Here is a 20,779-nt window from a genome sequence, read left to right as displayed (position 1 = left end):
TTATCTTATCTTACTCCTTAATTCCCAGTATGAAAACACAATCTACAACAACAACTTGTATTTTCTTGTATGTCTTAATATCAGGGTGCTTTATTTCTCTTGATATGAAAACTGTCAGAGAATCTGCATTCAAAACCCTGTTCCTCTGTGGTGTGGTGCAGATGGAGGCTCTGAGACCAGCTCTTCAACTGACCCTGGATCAGTGGAGTCGTTTCCACACAGATCTGAAGGAGGCCACTCTTCACGCGGGCGAGGTGCGTGTTGCTCTGCAGCATCAGCGAGTTCCTCTGTTCTCTCTAGAGCAGGCGGACGAACACGTGGACGTCTTGCAGGTGAGCAGAAGCTCGGACCCTCATGGCTTCAACAATAATATTTCATATCAAGCCTTTCTTTAGATTTCGCCTGATTCAGAAATGATGTGCGTTCACGGGTGTCGAGTTCTGTTCAGTCCCCAAACTTAGGTATGAAAGAAACGTGTTTGTCTTTTCTTTCTCTCGATGCAGGGACTCCAAGGGAAGGTGGAAAAAGGAGAAGAGCTTTGGGCAGCGGTGGAAATATCCTTCCAGGGTCTCGTGAAGAATCTTCACTGTGGAGCGGCTCAAGCGTTAAGTGACCAAGTGGAAGGAGAGAAGAAACGGTCAGTAGCTTATCACAGGGAGAAAACACTGTCAGTGATTTAAAAAGTCACATATCATGGTTAAAGCTTGAAAGCCATGTATCTCCAAATTTGGTTATTTAAATGATCCAACTTTTAAGCTCAAAATAACTATTTAAAACCAGTTAATTATCTGATTATCTGGCACTGACACCATTACCACCTCTATTTCTTCTCCACTTAACGTTATAACTGTACACAGATACACATGATGAGTTCTAACCTGTGACATATTGTGGCTCAGGTGGAAGAACATAATCCAGGAGCTCCAGGACGAGCGCGTGAAGACCGGAGAGACGGTTTCCTTGTGGCAGGAGTACCGGCGTCTCTCTGGTAACTCCTCCCTTCACATGCAACAGCTGAGGCGTCAGTGGGAGGAGCTACTAACGTCCTCGCCGTCACCTGATCGCGAAGCCACAGTTCAGTCAGTTGAGGTGAGTTCAGGGGACAACAGCAAAAATAAGCTCCCTGATAGCAGAAAGTGGTGATTAAATGCTGAATTCTTGATATATTAAACATAGTATATCATATTTAATATAATGAACATATCTTGTCAACACTTACTTGTTGATTTTGGGCTGAAAAACATAATTTGAAGCCGAATTTCTGGTTTTGTTGAATTTCCCGTGACTCAACCCTGTTCCAGCTCCCCTCCACTCACAGTCTGTGCAGAACATTCACTTTCCAATTGGATTATTATTATTTTTCTCAGTGACTCGTGTCATGTTCTTGGAAAGGAGCAGGCAACGTGCACTCAAGGGCAGAAATATCAGCAAAATGTGTTGTACACCTGATCCGTTGTACTCGCGCTCGGGGGCCAGGACGCTGCATTACCAACTGTTTTCAACATTCGGAGCCCAAAACAAAAAAAACAAAACAAGCGTCAGTGTTTCCACTCAGCTCATTTGTTCCATTTGTGCGCTCGACAGACGCACACAGGCAGGTGTATTTTGGGAAAGTTGAGTCAGATCCATTTGTTGAAAACTTTCTGGTTTTCAAGAGGAAAAGAGCAGCTACTGGTTTGTTTATGATGCTTTTAATGAAAAGGAGTCTGAAAGATGATGGAAAATACAGAGAAACTGTAATTAAAATTATTTAGTTACTAATTAACACTGCTCACACTGGATCAACGTGGTTTTATTAAACGGTATTTATCTATTTTGCTCCTTGCTATCATTACTTTATCGATGTAACTGTAATTTATCTGTTTTATTCCTCACATTTCTAACACCAGAAGATGGAGGATGTATCTGAGAACTTGCAAAGAAGCGCAAACAAAGTGCTGGACGCCTCTAAGCCTCTCATTGGACGGCTTGATCCACTGGCTGCAAATTTGATCCAATCAGAGACCCGGCTCCTGTCATGTGACGTCCTGCTGCTGAGCCACGCAACGTCGGGGAAAAGGAAAAGTGTCCAGGTGAGAGAACGGGTCAAAATATCACCTGAACCCTCGTTGTTGATCGAGTCTGTTAAATCTCTCTCTCTCTGCACGCAGGAGGATTTGAAAGAACAGAAACAATTTCATACTTGTTTGAAGACTCTTGAAAAACAAACTCAGAGCATAAAAGATAAAGTGAATGCTGGTTTAAAGGACAAAGACTCAGTGGAGGTCAGTATGAGCCCCTGCTGGTTCCTGTACATTATGATCTTGATTAAACAAGTCGTCTTGTTTTCTGGGTTTTACACAAAAAATGTGATTTTTTATAATTTCTGGGATGTGCAGCAGCTTCTCTCGGAGCTCGGGGATCTGTTTCCATCTCTGGTTGACGTCAGGGAGCTGAGTCATCGCTCGACCATCAACAACCAGCACACGGCCCGGCTGCAGGTGCTCAGCAGGGAGTGGATCCACAGCCTGACCCGCTTATCTCACATGAACAGGTAGATTAGATCCACAGGAACCACATGCACATTTGTTCTGTTTGAGGGAATTTAACATTTGCTGCTAGAAGATGTGCATCTTTGTGAAAGTCCTGTGTTTCCTCCAGAGAGCTGCAGGCCGAGCGTCAGAGCTCCCAGACGTTTCAGGAGAAGATGGACAACCTGAGACATTTAAAGGAGAAACTCGTCGAGGGATCGATATCCAGAAAACTTGAAAGTCTCTCCGGCCTCCAGGAGATGCTGACTGTTCATCAGGTACAAATATACGAATATACGAATATCAACTATGGGTTGTGACAGTTTATTTGCATTTTCATGACAGAAATGTTCCTGAACTTTATCCCTGATGAGGTCGGGTTGAATTATTTGTTGATAATCCATTTCTCTCCCCTAGATGAGTCTAAATTAATCTCTAAACATCCCATGCTCCCTATGAAAAGCAGGTCCACAGAGAAATATTTGTTAATTTAGTCTGGAGGAAGCTAACGGTGCTCATGGTGTTCTCTCTCTCTCTCTCCTGCTCTTATCATTTATTCTCCCAGAGGCTTCAGGCTGAGATACTCACTGGAAACCAGCTCCTGCAGGATCTCCTCTGCCACGCGGTCAAGTCCATGGAAAAGGAAACAGGAGAGAAAAGGTTCATCTCCACTTCAAGACATTCAATTAAATGATGAGGCTATTGAATTCATTCATTAAGATCCAGTTTAGCAAACTATTTAGTTTCATTGGAAAAGTTAAATTTATGGAGTAACGGTTGGTGTTTGGCCAGAAAAGATAATTTGGCAAACAAATCAACCAAAGTTTTAATAGTTTACGAGTTCCTATCGACAACGGAAAGTCTTAAAAATAATTTTACAACAGGTATATATATATTTTATTATCCGTTGTGTCATGGCGAAGGAAGAACTGGACAAATGATCTGTTATTGCATCTGTTGGAATGAATGACCGAAGCCTCTGTGGGGCGATAACAGCAACTCAACCAGATACTTCGGGGGCTAGAGGTTGTTATTCGGTCTCTTGTTTAGGAAAACCCCCGTTGAGCCGTCTCTCTTTTATCTATTCAAACTATCAGACCTATGACGTCTAATAAAATAATTAGATTTGAGGTTTTCCAGCCAAATTCCTTCGTCCTCACACGTATTCGGTGCAAATTGAAACATAACAAAATTCAGTTGGTGCACCGCAGGTGTTTCCTGTTCTGGAGCAGCTCATTTCTTTTTTTCCTTGATGCTTCCCTAAATCATTTTCTTGCAGCGTGTGGAAATCTTGGACGCCTCATAAATCCCTTTATAGGGATCCAAGGGAAAGTTCTCGCTGTTCCCCCTGCTGGGATCGCTACTTGAGATTTTATGACGGTCTTAAAAAACTGCTGATTTTGTGTTGTTGCAGCAATCGCCTGTGGATAACATTTGACACAGACGTTTATATTTCTTTTTATTACCTCGACCCGTCTATGTTCTTTTTCGTTTTTTGCAAAAGAAAGTATATAAAGCCGAGTTTCATATCGCTTCACGTTGAATTCTTTACGTGTTCAGAGATATCGTGAGTTTTCTCCACATGAACTTCTCGTCTTATTGGTTTTTGCAGATCTGACCTCATGGCTCAGGCGACTGGTTTGAAGGAGAGCTGGTTCAGTGCCGTCGCTCTGGTCGCCCAACGCCGGTGTTTGGTGAGAGAGCAGCTCGGACATCGGAGCGTCTACCGCCTCGGACTGAAACTCCTGTCCAAGCTGGTGGAGGACGTTGACCCTCTGCTGCCCCCTACTGGCGCTGCTCTCTCCACACTGCAGCAAATACGGAGCTGTGGCGATTGCCAGGTTAGCACGGATGACAGTTTATTTCCGTTTCTATAATTTTTCCGAGCTAAAATTCAAGTGAAGGAAGTAAATAAATGCAAAAATGTAAATAAACACTCCCTCCTCTATATAAGTGGATGAGCCATGAGCCAAACTAAAAGGTCAAAGTACACGTTGAGTACAATACTGTAGTTCTTATCACAGCGATGTAAGTTCAAGAGCTTACTCTACTAATAAGTTTGATGGTAATTAATTATTAGATGCTACAATAACAGGGTAAAACCTCATGATTCACAGCTGAGACTCACTCCTGATTGGTCGAGCAGCAGGAAGTAGCTCATTTCCCTCTGAACGTCTTGTTTCTTTTGACAAATTCCCTCCGTGTGACAGATTTAAAAGTCGAGCCTCTCTCCCCACAGTGTGTCGAGGAGGCTCTGGACCTGCACTCCACCGTGTACCACCAGACGCTGGAGGCCGGCAGGCGTCTGTGTGACACTCTGACCTCTGAGTCCGAGGGTCGGAGTCAACTTGAGTCAGAGCTGCGGGACGTTGAAGAGACGTGGAAACGAACCAACACCCTGCAGGAGAGGAAACGACACCTGGTCAACACGACTGCTCAGGTATCAGTTTTTCATTTTTTGTCTATTTTTCAATTCGTATTTATTTAGATTCGACATCTCACGAAATGGTCAAACGGTTTATTCGGTGTAATCAGACCATAAAAAAAAAAGAAGAGAATCTGACGTATTAAGCTCTGAATGACCCATATCCAGGATTTGACCAATAAGAACACACACAGGGGCTGGTGTGGTGCCCTGACACTGAGCTGCTGCCAACAGGGATCAAAGAGCAGCTCAAATCCGTCCATGATCCACATCCAGACTCAGCAGGTTCCTCGTGTCTCTGCCACTCATCCCATCACCGCTCTGCTGATACATTACAGAACTGGAACTGGAACCATTCAGAAGTTCCTCTCAGAACTGAATGTGTTCTGTGAGCAGAGCGGTCAGGGAAAGTTGTGTTAACCCCCTCTAGTCTAAACAGGATCCACCCGGGGGACAGAAAATCCCTGTGAGTGTCAAAGATCACACAGACAGGAGATCACTAAAGGGACAGTTCACACAAAACTGAAAATATGCTGACGGGCGGGTGGGTGAAGGGGTTTGAGATGACAAAACAACAATTGTTTGTGAGCTCTTCAAGTTTGTTGTGTGCTTGTTGTTTTTTCAGAAGTGGTCTCAGTGTCAGGACGGGATCAGCAGCATCATGTCGGAGCTGGATGAGGTGAAGACCAGGATGAAGCAGCAGCTGCCAGACACACCAGAGGACTCTGAGAAGGAGAAGCTCATCCAGGTGATTACTATTAGTATTAGTAAATACCTGTTAATGAGTAATATGTATGATTTCATTATATTTATAGATAAACACATAGAAATAAGATTATTTATCATGTTGTATTCTGCGTTCTTTATGTCCCATCATGGCTCCAGCCTCATGTCTTTCTGAGAAATAAGATAAAATAAAAACCAGCCAGCACAGAACAACCGGAGCTCCTTCAAATCCTCAGTTTTAAAATAGTCCCGCTGAGGACACTGAGGTCACAGTCTTTATTCTCGGAAAAGGTTTATTTCAGGACTTATGGGCTTTTAGCTGAATTCTCTGAGCTGATTGCAGTGTTTCATCCTCAGTATCTTTTCATACCCGACTAGTTTTTCTTTTATTCAAGAAGAGTATAATCGAGAAATATAGATTTTTGTCTCATAAAGGTTCATTTATTCATAATAATTGTACCTTTAAAACATAACGATGGCATAAACAACCACATTCATCTGCATGAATCCAACTGGTCAGAGTCTGAAAACTGGCAAAAGTGTCCCCACCCCTCAGCTCCATCAGTAGCTCCCCCCCCCCCCCGTCCCATTAGAGTGGCCGTGAGTTTGCCCCCCTTTCCCTTATTTAATACCCCCATGCTTTCACTCCCCTCCCCCTTTCTGCCCCTCTTACCCTCCCCCTGTCCCGTCCACAGCCCTTTAATCTGGACGGTCAGAGCGGGTGCGAGCAGGGAAAAGGTGGAGAAGCGTGGACGCACAGCTCGTACATGGCTGTGTGACCGCCTGTTGAAGTGTGTGTCTGTGTGTGTCTGTGTGTTATGCAGGAGACAGAGCTCTCTCTGCAGCGTTTGACCAGTGGATTGAGAGAACTGGGAACCATGAAGACAGACCTGTCCCAGTACATCACGGCCGGTGACTCCACTCTGCTGGAGCAGCAGCTGGAGCAACTCCACGGTCAATGGGAAGAGCTTTGTATGAAGGTGAGAGAGGAAAGATATCGATGTGTTATATATATATGTGTGTGTGTGTGTGTGTGTGTGTGTGTGGGGGTGGGTGGGTGTGATGGAGAGAGAGAGAGAGAGAGAGAGATGAAACGAGAAGGGGAGAGATTGAGGGTGGGGCAGGTGGAGTTTTGGAGACGGAGGGAGAGAAGGAGGGAAAAAGTTGCTACCAGTGGTTTTCTTGGCAGTGACCAGCAGCACAAAGCCTGTGCACCACACACACACACAGACACACACACACACACACACACACACTCATTGTCTGAGTAAAGAACCAGCATGTGCAGGTTCAAGGAGGGAAAACCTCTTTTAGCTCTTTTGTTAAATCATGAGTAACTCGCCTCCCTGCAGCTCAAATCACTTTTTCTTCAACTGCTTCTGATTAAACAAACACAAGAAGCCAGTTGCACTTTATTTCAACCATTTCTAAAAAAGTCCCTTTGTGGCTTTTCAAGGTTAAACTAAGTGTGAACTGAAGTAATCCCGTGAAACATAACAGGCACTTCATTCTGTATATAAGCAGCTCCACTTCCTACACAGCCTCAAATTCCTACTGTTAAAACCATCGGATTAAACATAAACGCTCTGTTGTTCTCGAGCGTCCGGCGGTTATGACGAGCTCGGCTCATTTTTGGGGCTGTGGGATAATTTTGCACTTGTTGCTAATTGGGTCCCCGGCTCCGCCCGGCCGCCTCCACCTTCCTCTCACTTGGCAGCAGCTACTGGGATCCACAGATGCAGGAGTTTGTGCCAGGATGTCCAGTCACTGGGTTTACTGTTGATGTTTATAGTTTTTTAATGTAAATTCTTCATAAGTTTGCTCTAAAACAACCTTTAAAAAGTTTGGATTTCCTGTTAAAGAAGTTTCTTGCAGTCACTGTTGGTTATTAACACCAAATACCGAACTTTTTGCAAAAGTGGTAAAAAAATGTATTTACAAACATTTAAGACAAAGTTGTATTAATTACTGAAAAAGAAAGAAACTTTAATTTCTGCTTTATATCACTTAGCCTGATTCAGCCCTGACATGGCCGGGGGGGGGGGAGTACTGGTCCGAGCCCACACCAGTGTCCTGCTCACAGCTAACAGGTTGTAGGTGGGGGGGGAAGCCACTGGAATGGGTCCCAGCAGATGGCCTGGCCGGTCTAAAGGGATTCAGGGGGACGGGCTCCATTGTTCCCAGTGAGCACAAAGTCCTTACTGGGTGACAGCCGCTCACAATGCTCCCTGGACTCTCCAGAAAAGGGCCCCATTCGTGTCAGTACATTACAAACCAACAGCCGGGCTCATTTAAATCAAATAAATGCCACTGAACAGTAAAATATAGCCGGTTCCAACATGCCCTGTGGGCTGGCTGGGACCAGCAGCCCCCCCACCCCCCCGCCCCGCCTGGTTAATGGGGTGTTTTCAGCGCATTAAGCTGTCATTAGGAAAATGGACTTTGTTCATTTTATATCAAAGATCCAGACTCTCGTGGGGATTGTTCCTCAACTCAGATGATTACTGATTCTGATGGAGATTAATCGTCCTGCTGCTTCAGTGCAATGAGAGAAAAAACCCTGAGTATCCAGTCAGGTTTACAGTGTTTGATTCATCTCTACACTGTAATATCATGTGTTTTCCAATACCTTCTCATTTATCATATGCAGCCATGCACCCGGTCTACAACATGCTTTGTTGTGTCAGATTTGGGTCACAGTGTTTCCTGGACACTAACCAGCGAGTATCATAACAAACAACCCTCTGTCACACCGGACAGGAACTCCTCAAAGTCTCTGGCTCCTCTGCTCTGAAGCTTTTGTCCCGTGTCAAACACTGAAGACCTTTTACCTCCGACTCGTTTCCAGAGCGTCGGTCGTAAATCTGGCAGAGAAAGTTCCCCGACTGATGTAATTGAGAAACATTTGTTGAGCCGTTGTAAAGACCCATCACTTTTTACGATTTGTTTGAACATCATAAATTGTGTTCAGTGGTTGTTCTGGACTTTGAAGCGGATCCATTGTTTGTAAGTTGCATGAGTGGAAAACCAGACGTGATGGACAACCTCAGCTTCCAGTTGTACAGCATCATAACTCAATACCTTTCAGTTCAATGCCTTTATTTAGATTTTATCAAATTAAGCATAAGAATTAAGTCTCTTCTATGACTTGGTTGGTTTTATTATTTTGGACGATGCTATGGAAAATACATATTAAATAATTTATTTTAAATTGAACGGTCCCACCTGTTGGATTAGATTCAGGTCTGAAAACAGGGTCAGAATTCACACTTGTGAACTTTGAGTGCTGAGTATTATTCTCACCATTTATATTATTATTATTATTACATGTCATTTGGCAATTAGTGCACTCAACATTTATGAGGGGCCATTAAGGGGTTCAGTATCTTGCCAAGGACACTTCGGCATGCAGATGGGGAAGAGTGGGGTTTGAACCGGCAACCTTCTTGTTGGAGAACGACCACTCTACCCCCTAGGCCACACCATCATGAACAATCTTCAATTTCTCATGTAGAAACTATTAATTTACACATAACCATCGCTTTACAAGCTCAGAATCTTTTAAATGAACCCAGAATAATCGTTTTTTGTCCTAACACCAGTTCTTCCTCGTCGATTTCTCCAGGTTTCGTTGCACAAGCAGGAGATCGCCGACCGCCTGAACGCCTGGACCATCTTCAACGACAAGAACAAGGAGTTCTGCGACTGGCTGACCCAGATGGAGAACAAGGTCTGCCACAACAGCGACCTGAGCATCGAGGAGATGGTGGAGAAGCTGAAGAAGGTACCAGATCTACAAAGCATTTAATTCTTTTGGATTTAATAATCAGGCTTTTTAGAACGGAACAAACAAACATCACTTTCTGACAAATGGTCATATGAAAAGATTATTTCTCGGTAAGGATGTTGCAGTGATTAGAGTGACATTACCTTTTAATTTAATTATGGAGAAATAAGGATTAAGATCTTTAAAATACTACAACTGAATTTATATTTCATATTATAGCTCTAATATCACTGGTATCCTCCAGAGCTGTTCTCTATTCATAACTCATTCTGTAAATCTTACCATCCAACCCTGATTTAAAGGATAGCACTCGTGTAGGAGTGATTAAAAATCCATACATGAGCAACATGCATTATGCTGTACATGACAGCTGGTGGCCTGGAATGGAATGGCTGTGTCCTCTTTGTTCACACACTGAGGTCGTCCTCTCTGTGACTGAGAGTCCTTTGTACCTTCCTGTGTCCCCGTGTCTACACTCATCTTGTAAACAAGACGATAAACAAAAACAATTGAACATTGTAGAAATCAGTGGTTTGTGCTGCCAGAGGAGATGAGAGAATTAGATTAGCACGTGATGGAGTAGATTAGTGGTAGAGTTGATGATAAAACATGCACAAGGATCCCTAGAACCCAAACTTTAGACCTGATCTCTTCATTGAGCTGAATCTGGAACTTCTGGGTGAGAACAGGTTGTTCCAGGGCATGACAACAAATGTTTGACGGTTGAACATGATGGATTCTGAGAAGTAGAAAATGTCAAAATGGAATCCAACCATTTTTAAGATGAAACAAATGAGACCAAGACTAAAAATAAACTACTTATTTGTCATCTTTTGGGCCAAAATGATGATGAAACATGCAGATTACTTCTTTAATGCTTCATGGGATGGATTTGAAGTTATACAATACAAACACAAATACATACATGAATCTGTAACGACATGATTCTCTCAACACGTGTCCCCAGGACTGCATGGAGGAGATCAACCTGTTCAGTGAGAACAAGAGCCACCTGAAGCAGCTGGGGGAGCAGCTGCTGTTAGCCAGCGACCAGGCCAAGCAGAGCCAGGTCCACGGCTCCCTGCAGGAGGTCAGCCAGCGCTGGCACAACCTCTTCCACCACATCGAGGCCAGGTGAGAGCGACCGGAGGCATCTCTCGTGCCCCAGTGACTTCTACGTGTGTGTGTGTTTGTTTTCATCAAGCACTTTAGTTAAGGACTTGTTCAGAGACAAATAGGTTAAAAGGAAAGTAGAAATTCAAGCGTGCAAAGCAGATTACAATCCTCACGCACAACGAGTTTCACAGTGAAGCCGCTCGGTGTTAAAAAGCCTCCGGAGCGATGGCCTGTAATTAAACAGCAGCTCTGGAAACCATCCACCTGCTGTCGTGTATCCCTGCAGCTGTCAGGAGGACATGGCCTCTAATGTACAGACTGTAGAGGTTAAACCCCCGTGATGATCAACAGTTACTGCCCCCCCCCCCCCCCCCCCCCCCCCGGGACAGATGGACGGGCCTGTGGACGACCAGGAGACGCAGACCTCGCTCTGAACCCTCCACACCCGGTCGCTCCCCACCAGCATTAAATATAACTGGGATGTGCTTAGGTCTCAGACAGGCACCATATGTCCACATGTCCCCATGTCCGCAACGACCACCCCCCCCTCCCCCCCTTTCTCCCAGTCTGTCAGAGTGGGACGATGTGAGCGAGGGGGTGGGCGGGCTGGTGAGGGAGGGGAGGGATCTGTCGGCATGCATTAATCACCAGTTCTCAAAGTGGGGTCCGTGTGCAGGATTCAGGGGCCTTGAACCCATGCAGGATAAATATGGATCAGAATTCATGATGGAGATCTGATCTGCGATTACTCATGAGCCTAGAAAACATGAACCTTGTCTCTGGGGCTCTTACATCAGTGTTTGATATTAAATCTCCTTGATGTAAAAAGTTTTATTTTATACAAATTATGCCTGAAAGCCTAGCAGCCCCTTTAAATTCCATTTAATTAGTATTATAGATTGAAACTTTCACAGTAATCGGCTCCAGTAACATCACAACAATATGTATTGTATAATCTACGCAGCCCAAATACTGTAACTACGTCATCACAGTGACGAGAGTAAGTGTTAAAGCTCATTGCGTGAGTAACTCGGAGCCCCCCCGCCGGCAGCTGCACTTTAACGTTGTCGTCCATCCGTATATCCTCACTTATCCTCCCTCTCTCTCTCTCTCTCTCTCTCTCTCTCTACCTCCTCTTTCCTGGGGCCGGACCCCTGACGTGGTTTTGTCTCTTTGTTCGACCTCCGCGTGAAGCTACCGGCCTTTGTTGGGCTGTCAGAGGTGGAGAGGGAGAGAGAGAGGGAGAGAGAGGGAGGAGGAGAGAATGTGGCCGAGGAGGACGGTGGACAGAATTTACAGTGACTGTGTTATATCTTAATTACACGGCTGTAAAACACGAGGACACTTGAACTACACACAGACCTCCACTGACTTCACTGTGTATTATTATATATGACTGCTGTGGGATTATATTCATCTGGATTGTCTCACTAGAGTTGCAACACCAGAGTTTTTGTAAAACTACCAACACTCTTTCTTTTACTTTCAGTTTTTTAATAATTTCTCCTCCGTACATGATTATTTAAGTCTTGAGACAGGCAGCCAAATACTGTATGTAACTGAATCTACACTAAATAGTCAAAAAAAATGTTATCAGCAACAAATTTGAATATGAAAAATATCCTTTTTCATAAGAAATCCAAATGTCCTCTCAACAGGATGAATCCTAGTTATTTAGCTTATCCCTGACTTTTTCTGTAGCACCATCATCCGGTTTAAATAGTATTTGTCCAATACTTTTATTGCTTTATAATAATTCCTATTAACAAACTATGAAACTATGAAATGTAGCATTCAACAACCTGTTTAACACACATCATTAGCACCATTGTTTTGAGTAGACATGATGTCAGCGTATATCTCAAAGAACATAAACACAGTCATAATCCTGCTCTGAAAACTCGAGGACATTAATTTATAAGACAAGTCTTCTACAAGTTAAAGTTCTGAACCTGATCTCACAGGAGCAGATCTTAAAGGCTCCTCTCTCCTGCACACACACCCTCTTATCTGGAGCTCACACACCCTCTTATCAGTGTCTGTGAGGACGCTCTCTCCATCCTGACACTCACAGCTGGTTCCACAGTGTTTTTATTCCGGTGGCCGATCGGCTCGGCCGGACCTCGACAGCAGACGAAGGATCAACCGAGAGAAATTAACTCAAACTCCCGAACGGGGCACGCTGTCAGAGCCTTTAAGCCTCTGAAGAGGGCTTTTATTGTCCCGGGAGTTGCTATGACTCCAGTGTGTGTGTGTGTGTGTGTCTGTGAGTGTGTGTTTGTGTGTGTTTGTGCTCACAAGGAGGTCAGTTTCCATGGAGACTTTAGAAGTGCTAGTTGTAAGATACCTGAGAGAGAAGCAGGTTCGTGAAAAGAGAAAGGTTTTTAGTTCCTGTCTCGTTCTTTAATCTTTACATCTTTGTTTTCTTCGTGTTTTTTAAAATAGATTTTTGTGTCTCGCTCTGACTTGTCTTTGCTTTTCATTCTTTATTTAAATTCTTTCTTATTTCACTTCTTTCTTTCCTTCCTTCTTCCTCTCTTTCCTTTTATTTATACCTTTTTTCCATCTTCATTCTCTCTTTCTTTCTTTATCTCCCTTTTTCTTTCATTTTTCTGTCTTCTTCTCTCTCTGGTTCACTCTTTTTCTTTCTTTCTCTCTTTCTTTCCTTCCTTCTTCCTCTTTTTCTTTTCCTTTATACATTTTCTCCATCTTCATTCTCTCTCTATTTCTTTCTTTCTTTATCTCCCTTTTTTGTCATTTTTCTGTCTTTTCTCTCTGGTTCACTCTTTTTCCTTCTTTCTCTCTTTCTTTCCTTCCTCCTTTTCTCTCTTTCCTTTCATTTATACCTTTTCTCCATCTTCATTCTCTCTCTATTTCTTTCTTTCTTTATCTCCCCTTTTCTTTCATTTTTCTGTCTTCCTCTCTCTGGTTCACTCTTTTTCCTTCTTTCTTTCTCTCTTTCCTTCCTCCTTCTCTCTTTCCTTTCATTTATACATTTACTCCATTTTCATTCTCTCTCTCTTTCTTTCTTCCCTTCTCACTAAGGGCTCAAGTCAGTTAAAGGAAAAAGATGAAAAGCAGAAAAAAACACTTAGCATTTCTTTAAAACCAATAGAGAAAACATTAAAAACAGGTCAGATCTTGATGAATATGCATCGATGTTTCTCACAGTCCTGATTAATAACTTGAATATGGATCACTAAGTCACTTAGTATCACATAGAGTTCCTACATCAGTGTCTTCATGTGTGGACGTGTGTGTGTCTCAGGGTGAAGAAGCTGAGGGAGACTCTGGTGACGGTGCAGCAGCTGGACAAGAACATGAGTAACCTGCGCTGCTGGCTGACGAGGGTCGAGGCCGAACTCTCCCGACCAATCACGTACAGCGTGTGTCAGCATCAGGAGATCCAGAGGAGGCTGGCAGAGCAGCAGGTAGAGGGACGGACACCAATCCACTGCTGTCACTGACACTGTTTATGTTCCCTTCTTTCTTTACCTTTATTAATTCTTCTGTTTTCCACGTTTCTTTTATGTGTAATTTCACTTTTTCTTTGTTTTCCCACTGTTTGTTTCCTGGTTGTCCCTCGCTCCCTCTCACTCTTTGTCCCAGTTTGTGATCAATAATTCACGTCCCCCCCTTTGTTTAACTTTGGGAGTGGTGGTCTCCTGCAGCGACACACTCCACCGTCCTCCGCCTGTCCTCTGCCTGTTTAATACATGACGTGTGTGGCACCATGTCTGTCCCTGTGTGTGTCCAGGAGCTGCAGAGGGACATCGAGCAGCACACGGAGGGCGTAGCCTCGGTGCTCAGCCTGTGTGATGTCCTGCTGAGGGACGAAGACGCCGCCGGAGCCACCGAGGCCGAGAGCGACTCCCTGCAGGAGACCAGCCGCAGCCTGGACCAGCGCTGGAGGACCATCTGTGCCATGGCTCTGGACAGGAGGCTCAGGTAGGAGCACCCTGAGGTCTGTTTGAGGAGGGAATAACTCTTCTCCTGGGATAGTGTCTTGTCTTCTTCTGTTGCTGATATGATATTTGGACATGATTCTTGCACATGTGTTGGAAAAACTGGTCCATCAAGTCATTTGAGATCAGGAGGTGGCAAAACGGTCTCGACACATATTTAAGTTTCCCTCCTCTTCATCCGGTTCGATGTGTCCCTGCAGGATCGAGGAGACCTGGAGGCTTTGGTGCAAGTTCCTCGACGACTACTCTCGCTTTGAGGACTGGCTGAAGATGGCCGAGCGCACGGCCGCCAGCCCCAACTCGGCAGGCGTCCTCTACACCGTCGCCAAAGAGGAGCTCAAGAAGTTCGAGGTCAGTTTGGAAGATCAGACAAAAAGGAAAAGTCTCAGAGACGCTTTGTTCAGTTGCTTGTTTCTCAAAGTGACATAATATCGTTATATATGTGACTTAGTTCAGGACTTTTGACTTGAGAGATAGAAGGGGTTTATGTTTAATTGATTCAAGACACTGCTTCAATATGACCAGTCAGTTTTTTTATTATTATGTATTCATGTAGTATATAAATATTTGATAACAGAGCCCAGTTTGATGTATTTAAAGGATTTATTTTATCTAATCCTGAAGATCTAGATGCAATTTCTATTGAAAACAAGCACATATTAAAATTATTGAAGCTGTAAATTGTAGTTTTTGCCCTTTTTTGCCCAATAATTACTTAAATAAAGTGTTTATAGTCATAGTTAACTTATGCTTCAATATTTTCTTTGATCAATTGAGTAATCATCTGTGTGTTAACAAAGAGTTCCTGTTTCCCCCCCGGTTTGTTGTAGGGTTTCCAGAGGCAGGTTCACGAGCGACTCACTCAACTGGAAATCGTCAACAACCAGTACCGGCGCCTGGCCCGGGAGAACCGCACCGACCGGGCCAGCCAGCTCAAGGTCATGGTCCACGAGGGCAACCGGCGCTGGGACACGCTGTACCGCCGAGTGGCCGGCGTCCTGCGCAGGCTCAAGGTAGAGACCAGGCGGTTTGCAGTGCATGAGATGGATGATGTGATTGGTTGGAGGAGAGTGAGTCATCACCGCTCACTTCCTGTTGATTATCTCTCTTCTACACCTGAGCTGGTGTCGGAAAAAACACCATCAGGTGGTGAATTAGGGTCGTATCCAGTTTTCACATATATATTTACAGCATAAAGGTATTTTAGTTTTCTATTTTAACATTGTTTATGTGTAAAATGATCCCGTTAGATACCTGAGAACAGTTTATTTATTAATAGTGTCATCGTTCATGTGATAAAAGGCCAAGTGGAGATTTATTAACACATAAAACACATTATTTTATATTTTTAATATTTGTATTGTTGCAAAAGTTGTATTTTAAAGATAAATCTCTGTTATCTTTGGTCACTTGAAGGATTGAATTTAGATTTTTACTTTCCTTCACCTGTAGTGTCTCAGTCTGTGCATCGTCCTCGACACCAGCTTCATCTACTCGTTGTCCCCAGAGACTAAAGAGCCGCTCCCGTCCTCCACTCTCACTACACATGAATTAAACATAGATGTGTCCCTCCTCTCTCTCTCAGCACTTCACCAGCCAGAGGGAGGACTTCGAGGGCACCAGGGAGAGCATGCTGGTGTGGCTGACCGAGCTGGACCTGCAGCTCACCAACGTGGAACACTTCTCAGAGAGCGACGTCCATCACAAGATTCAGCAGCTGAATGTGAGGACGCCTGTTTGGACACAATCTGAGAGTCACGCTCACTGTGCATGAAAATCTCCCCATCGCCTCATTTCCTGGACAAACTGGTCTCTTTATGAGCATGACTACGTTTTGGAGGAGACTTTCTCCTCCTGCAGTTTTTCTAATAGATTAAAGATGTGAGCACAAAGACTGACTGTCATTTCTGGCTTCAATTTTAAGCCGTGGGTAATTTTTCAGCCAGCTTCTCTTCCAGCTCATTTGCTGGATGCTGTTACAGATGCTACTTAAGGTTCTGTGCTTAGTGTTCGTGAAACACTCTCCTCATGCTCCTGCCTCTGGTTCTCTGTGCTCCCACAACCAGAGTTTCCAGAAGGAGATCACCCTGAACACTGAGCGCATCGACGGGCTGATCGTGTTTGGAGAGGGCCTGATCCAGAAGAGCACGCCCCAGGACGCGGCGCTGATCGAGGACGAGCTGGAGGAGCTGCACACGTACTGCCAGGAGGTTTTCAGCAGACTGGTCCGCTTCCACCAGCGCCTCAGCCAGCCGCCGGTGAGCTGGAGCACTGGCACGCACGTCCACGTCACGGAACGTTGATTCACGCAGATTTTGAAATCAGAAAAGCTCCCTGTTGCTTTTTTCTTCTCTTGATGTCCACACATCACGAGCTCATGTAGTTTTCTGAGCTTGCTTTTGCAGATTCAGGGACCAACAGATGTTTGGGATAATGCACCGTCCCATTTCAACTTTCACTTAATCCTAATGCTGATGTGAGCTTCATGCAAACTTAATATCACATTGTAATCTGATATGATCCCTTTGAGGTGAAAATCACTGACATGTCCTCACTTTGGGATTTGGGACACAAATCAGGTTTTCAAAAGAAACTCACAGAATTACACATCATTCCATCGTCAAAAAACAGATTCACAAAGTAGTTTGCAGCAAAACAACACAACAAAGTAAAGGTTTGTGTGCAACCAGAAGGTCACTGGTTCCATCCTCCTCAAAGTCTGCTTGACTAAGAGCCCTTGAGCAAGACACTTATCCCCCAAATTTATGACTTTTCCAACACACTAGAAAAACTAAATTTTCCAATCGAAGGTGCCCAGATTAAAAACGTTTGGTGACCTCATGTAAGAGTCTGAACGTTCCCCCCCGGCTGACTACGTGTTATGTGTCTCTGCTCTAGATAATCAAAGAAGAGCCTGAACTCTCCGGCAGCACCTTCTACCTGGAGTCCAGCTTGGAGCTGATTGGTCGGCCGTGGCTCGGACGCGGCCTCGGGAGCCTCCCGGCCACGCCCACCCACCTCCTGGCCTCCGGGCTGGAGCGTTCGGGGCGTGAGACGCCGGTGAGCGTGGACTCCCTCCCTCTGGAGTGGGACCACACCGGGGACGTGGGGGGGGTCGACGTCACATGAGGATGATGAGGAGGAGGAGGAGGAGGAGGAGGAAGAGGAGGGACACGAGGAGGAGGGAGCTTACTTCAGCGCTCAGTCAGGTACATGTAGATCGTTATTTAGTTTCTGAGAACAAACACTGAGATTTGAGTTTGAGACATAAAACAAGAGCCTTCTCCCTGAGGGGGGGGGGGGGGGGGGGGGGTCGACTGAGAGTCAGAGGGAGGATGTTTCAAACCCCCGGACGCTCGACTGACTTCCTCCCTGAGTGGGAAATAACATAAAATACCCCCCCCCCCCCCCCCCACTCTCATGCATGATGAATCCACTCAGAGCTCTTCAAGGTGAAATTCATTTCCTGCAGAGAAACTCTTCTTCATGTGATTTCAAAAACACTTTTCTACCATTTTTTTTCTTTCTTTGACACATTTTTGTTTAACTGAGATTGCTCCAAAATAGGAATTTCACTGACCTGCACATTCATATTATATATTTTTTATATATAGATATATTCATAACATTTAACAAACTGGACAAAGAAGTGACAGAAGTCATCAGGTTTTCTTGGAAACTGTATTTTGCAACCGTGACCTTTTAATAAACTTTAAACTTTTCCACACGTACAGATTTGATTTGCATGTTTCTGCTCCTGTGGTTAACACCTGCTGATGTCTTCCTGTCACATCTGTTCTTCTGTCGTTCTTCATGAACTTTCGTCCTCCTCCAACTTCCTCTCTTTTATCTTCATTTTTTTCTACTCCATTCATTTAAGAACCATCTAACTATTGACCTGATTCGCTTCACTGAACAAAGCTGCTCTCCTCGTTTGAACACTGGTTTCCTGCTCTGCCAGGATCTCAGTGGTGGTTTCATGTGAAACACAGGGTTGAGTTAACACCACCACACAGATGACCAGATAAGCTCTGTAATTTCCTGAGGGCGGCTGATTGATGCTCAAAGGGGTTTTTTGAATGAATCTCACCTGATAATCATCTGCAGGTTCTCCAGCAGTGAATCATGCATCATCTTTCACATTTGTTCATCTTATCATCTCGTAGAATCTGGATTTAACCTCCTGTGTGTGTTACCTTTGCTCGGGGGGGTTTTCATCTGCGTTTGTCTGTTAGTTAGCAGGATTACACAAAAACTACCGGACGCTGTACAATGATATTCACTGTGTTTGTTTGTGTTCTCAGTTCCCAGCAGGTCTATGGTCGTACACCAGTCTCCAGTATGGGGAGCACGAGCAGACACAGAAACAGAGACTCTCCAGCTGCACTCGGACACTGAGGCTGCACCCCCCCTCACCAGCACGCCTGTGAAGCGGGGCTTTGTAAGTTTATTTAAGAAAAGATGGTTCAACTAACTGTGAGAATGTGAAAGTGATCCCTGAGCTCACAGAGTGTTTCGTGTCTGCAGCTCGGCCTCATGTCTCAGTGCAGCGGCAGCATCAAGGACATCAAGAGGGTCTCGCTGCTCCTGGATGACGAGGAGCAGCCGGAGGAGCTCGGCCTGACGGGACTGACCGCCTCCGACCAACAGTCAGGTGAGAGGAAGTCAAAGTTTTAAACCACAACACTCAATAAATGGTCCAGTTGCAGAAAGACACTTGAAGACAGATTCTGTTGTAGTGACACAGAACACGTGGTTTTGGTTTTTGTGCTGGTTCAGGTGTGATCGAGCGCTGGGAGCTGCTCCAGGCTCGGTCCAGAGGTGATCGGCCGGCCGGCTCTCAGGAGCCTCAACAGCTCACCTCTGACCTCGATGACCTCACTTCCTGGTTGGACATCACCATCCCGGAGCTGGACCGCCTCCAGCTCTCCAAGCCGCCGCCGAGCATCACCGACATGGAAGCGAGAGCCAGAGAACTGAAGGTGAACTTCTCTCCACCAATCACAAACGATCTTAACGAGTGACCTCAGTCTGTTTTTCACACGCTCATGTATTTTCTCTTGCAGGAGATGCAGCGGATGTTCACTCACTACAAATCTATCATGCTCTCTGTCAACCTGCGAGCTGAGGAAGCTCCAGAGCTTCAGCCGAGGCTGGTGGACATGAACAGAGACTGGAGCCGAGTGAGCACGGCTCTGCAGCAGTGGGACAGCGGACTGAAGGAGACTCTGATGCGCTGCCAGGTGAGAGGAAATACAAGTCCTGTGGTGCTTTAACATAGGAAAGGACTTAGTTTATACTTGAAGCATCAATATTTTACACAGATTTGCTTTTTAAAATAACTTGTAATATAGACTTAAGATGTAAAATAGTATTTAATACACACGTGCTGTTCATTTAGCCTCATAAAGCTTCTTATCTATCTGTCATTTTCATTGATTTAGTCGTTGGGGCGCGTATTAGATTTAAAGCGAAACTCTCCACTTTACTAAATGACCTTTGACCTTTCTCTGTGCAGGAGTTCCATGAGACCCTCCACTCTCTGTTGCTGTGGCTGGCCCACGCTGAGAGCCGGCGCTACACGGTGGACATCAGTGATCCAGACACGTCCGTCCGAGCGCTGAGACAACACCGCTGCACGCTCACTGTGAGAGGACGCTTCTCTTATTGACTCCTAATGATCTATTAGGTGTGAAGCGCTCTAACATCCGTGTTGTGTGTTTGTGTTGTTGTGCAGGATCTGCAGGAGGAGCTGCAGGGCCGGCGGAGCCAGCAGGCCTCGCTCCAGACTCTGTGGTCTCAGCTCCAGCCCGAGGACGGCGGCGTGGAGAGCGACGAGGCCCAGGAGAAGCTGCACGTCACGGGCAGCAAGCTGAAGCTGCTCCTGAGGGACGTGGACAAGGACCTGAGCGTCTTACAGCAGCGACTGGTAAAAGACCAGGATACTCAGCCCCCCCCCATTTAAAGTTTGAAATGCTCCTTGTGAGTTCATCTGGTGTTTCTGCTTCATCTTTCATTTTATGACATTTGTTTCTTGTTTCTAATCCAGACCAGTGAGTCTGCGTCGGACATTCAAGGCCAAAGTGTCTCAGCAGAGGAGGCGGACCATTCGAAGAAAGGCTCCTCCCCTAAGAGGTGGGAGACGCCTCCTTCTATTAAACCAGCCCTGTTTATTCCAGGCCCTTTTCAGAATGGAGTTACTGCTCAGTCTTTGTTAAAAACTAATGACTCCCTGTTTCCTGTGTGGCTC

The 20,779-nt window shown here is 45.1% G+C and overlaps 1 protein-coding gene across 1 annotated transcript in view; it reads left to right on the top strand.

The window, feature by feature from the left end:
* LOC128459851 (nesprin-2-like) overlaps positions 1-20,779 on the top strand; it is a 63,739-nt gene that overhangs the window by 41,557 nt on the left and 1,403 nt on the right. Inside the window, 29 exon segments of the mRNA XM_053444778.1 lie at positions 162-332; positions 504-637; positions 900-1,089; positions 1,890-2,072; positions 2,151-2,264; positions 2,379-2,533; positions 2,641-2,788; positions 3,076-3,170; positions 4,123-4,351; positions 4,750-4,950; positions 5,561-5,683; positions 6,486-6,641; positions 9,287-9,445; positions 10,416-10,582; positions 13,833-13,995; positions 14,322-14,512; positions 14,730-14,880; positions 15,360-15,542; positions 16,115-16,252; positions 16,596-16,787; positions 17,428-17,637; positions 17,639-17,738; positions 18,834-18,970; positions 19,057-19,183; positions 19,309-19,511; positions 19,596-19,772; positions 20,048-20,176; positions 20,267-20,458; positions 20,579-20,664. Coding sequence (XP_053300753.1) covers positions 162-332; positions 504-637; positions 900-1,089; positions 1,890-2,072; positions 2,151-2,264; positions 2,379-2,533; positions 2,641-2,788; positions 3,076-3,170; positions 4,123-4,351; positions 4,750-4,950; positions 5,561-5,683; positions 6,486-6,641; positions 9,287-9,445; positions 10,416-10,582; positions 13,833-13,995; positions 14,322-14,512; positions 14,730-14,880; positions 15,360-15,542; positions 16,115-16,252; positions 16,596-16,787; positions 17,428-17,637; positions 17,639-17,738; positions 18,834-18,970; positions 19,057-19,183; positions 19,309-19,511; positions 19,596-19,772; positions 20,048-20,176; positions 20,267-20,458; positions 20,579-20,664 — 4,604 coding nt within the window.

Source organism: Pleuronectes platessa, chromosome 17 (genome assembly GCF_947347685.1).
Source record: "Pleuronectes platessa chromosome 17, fPlePla1.1, whole genome shotgun sequence".
Taxonomy (NCBI): domain Eukaryota; kingdom Metazoa; phylum Chordata; class Actinopteri; order Pleuronectiformes; family Pleuronectidae; genus Pleuronectes; species Pleuronectes platessa.
This window is presented reverse-complemented; position numbering and strand designations above follow the sequence as displayed.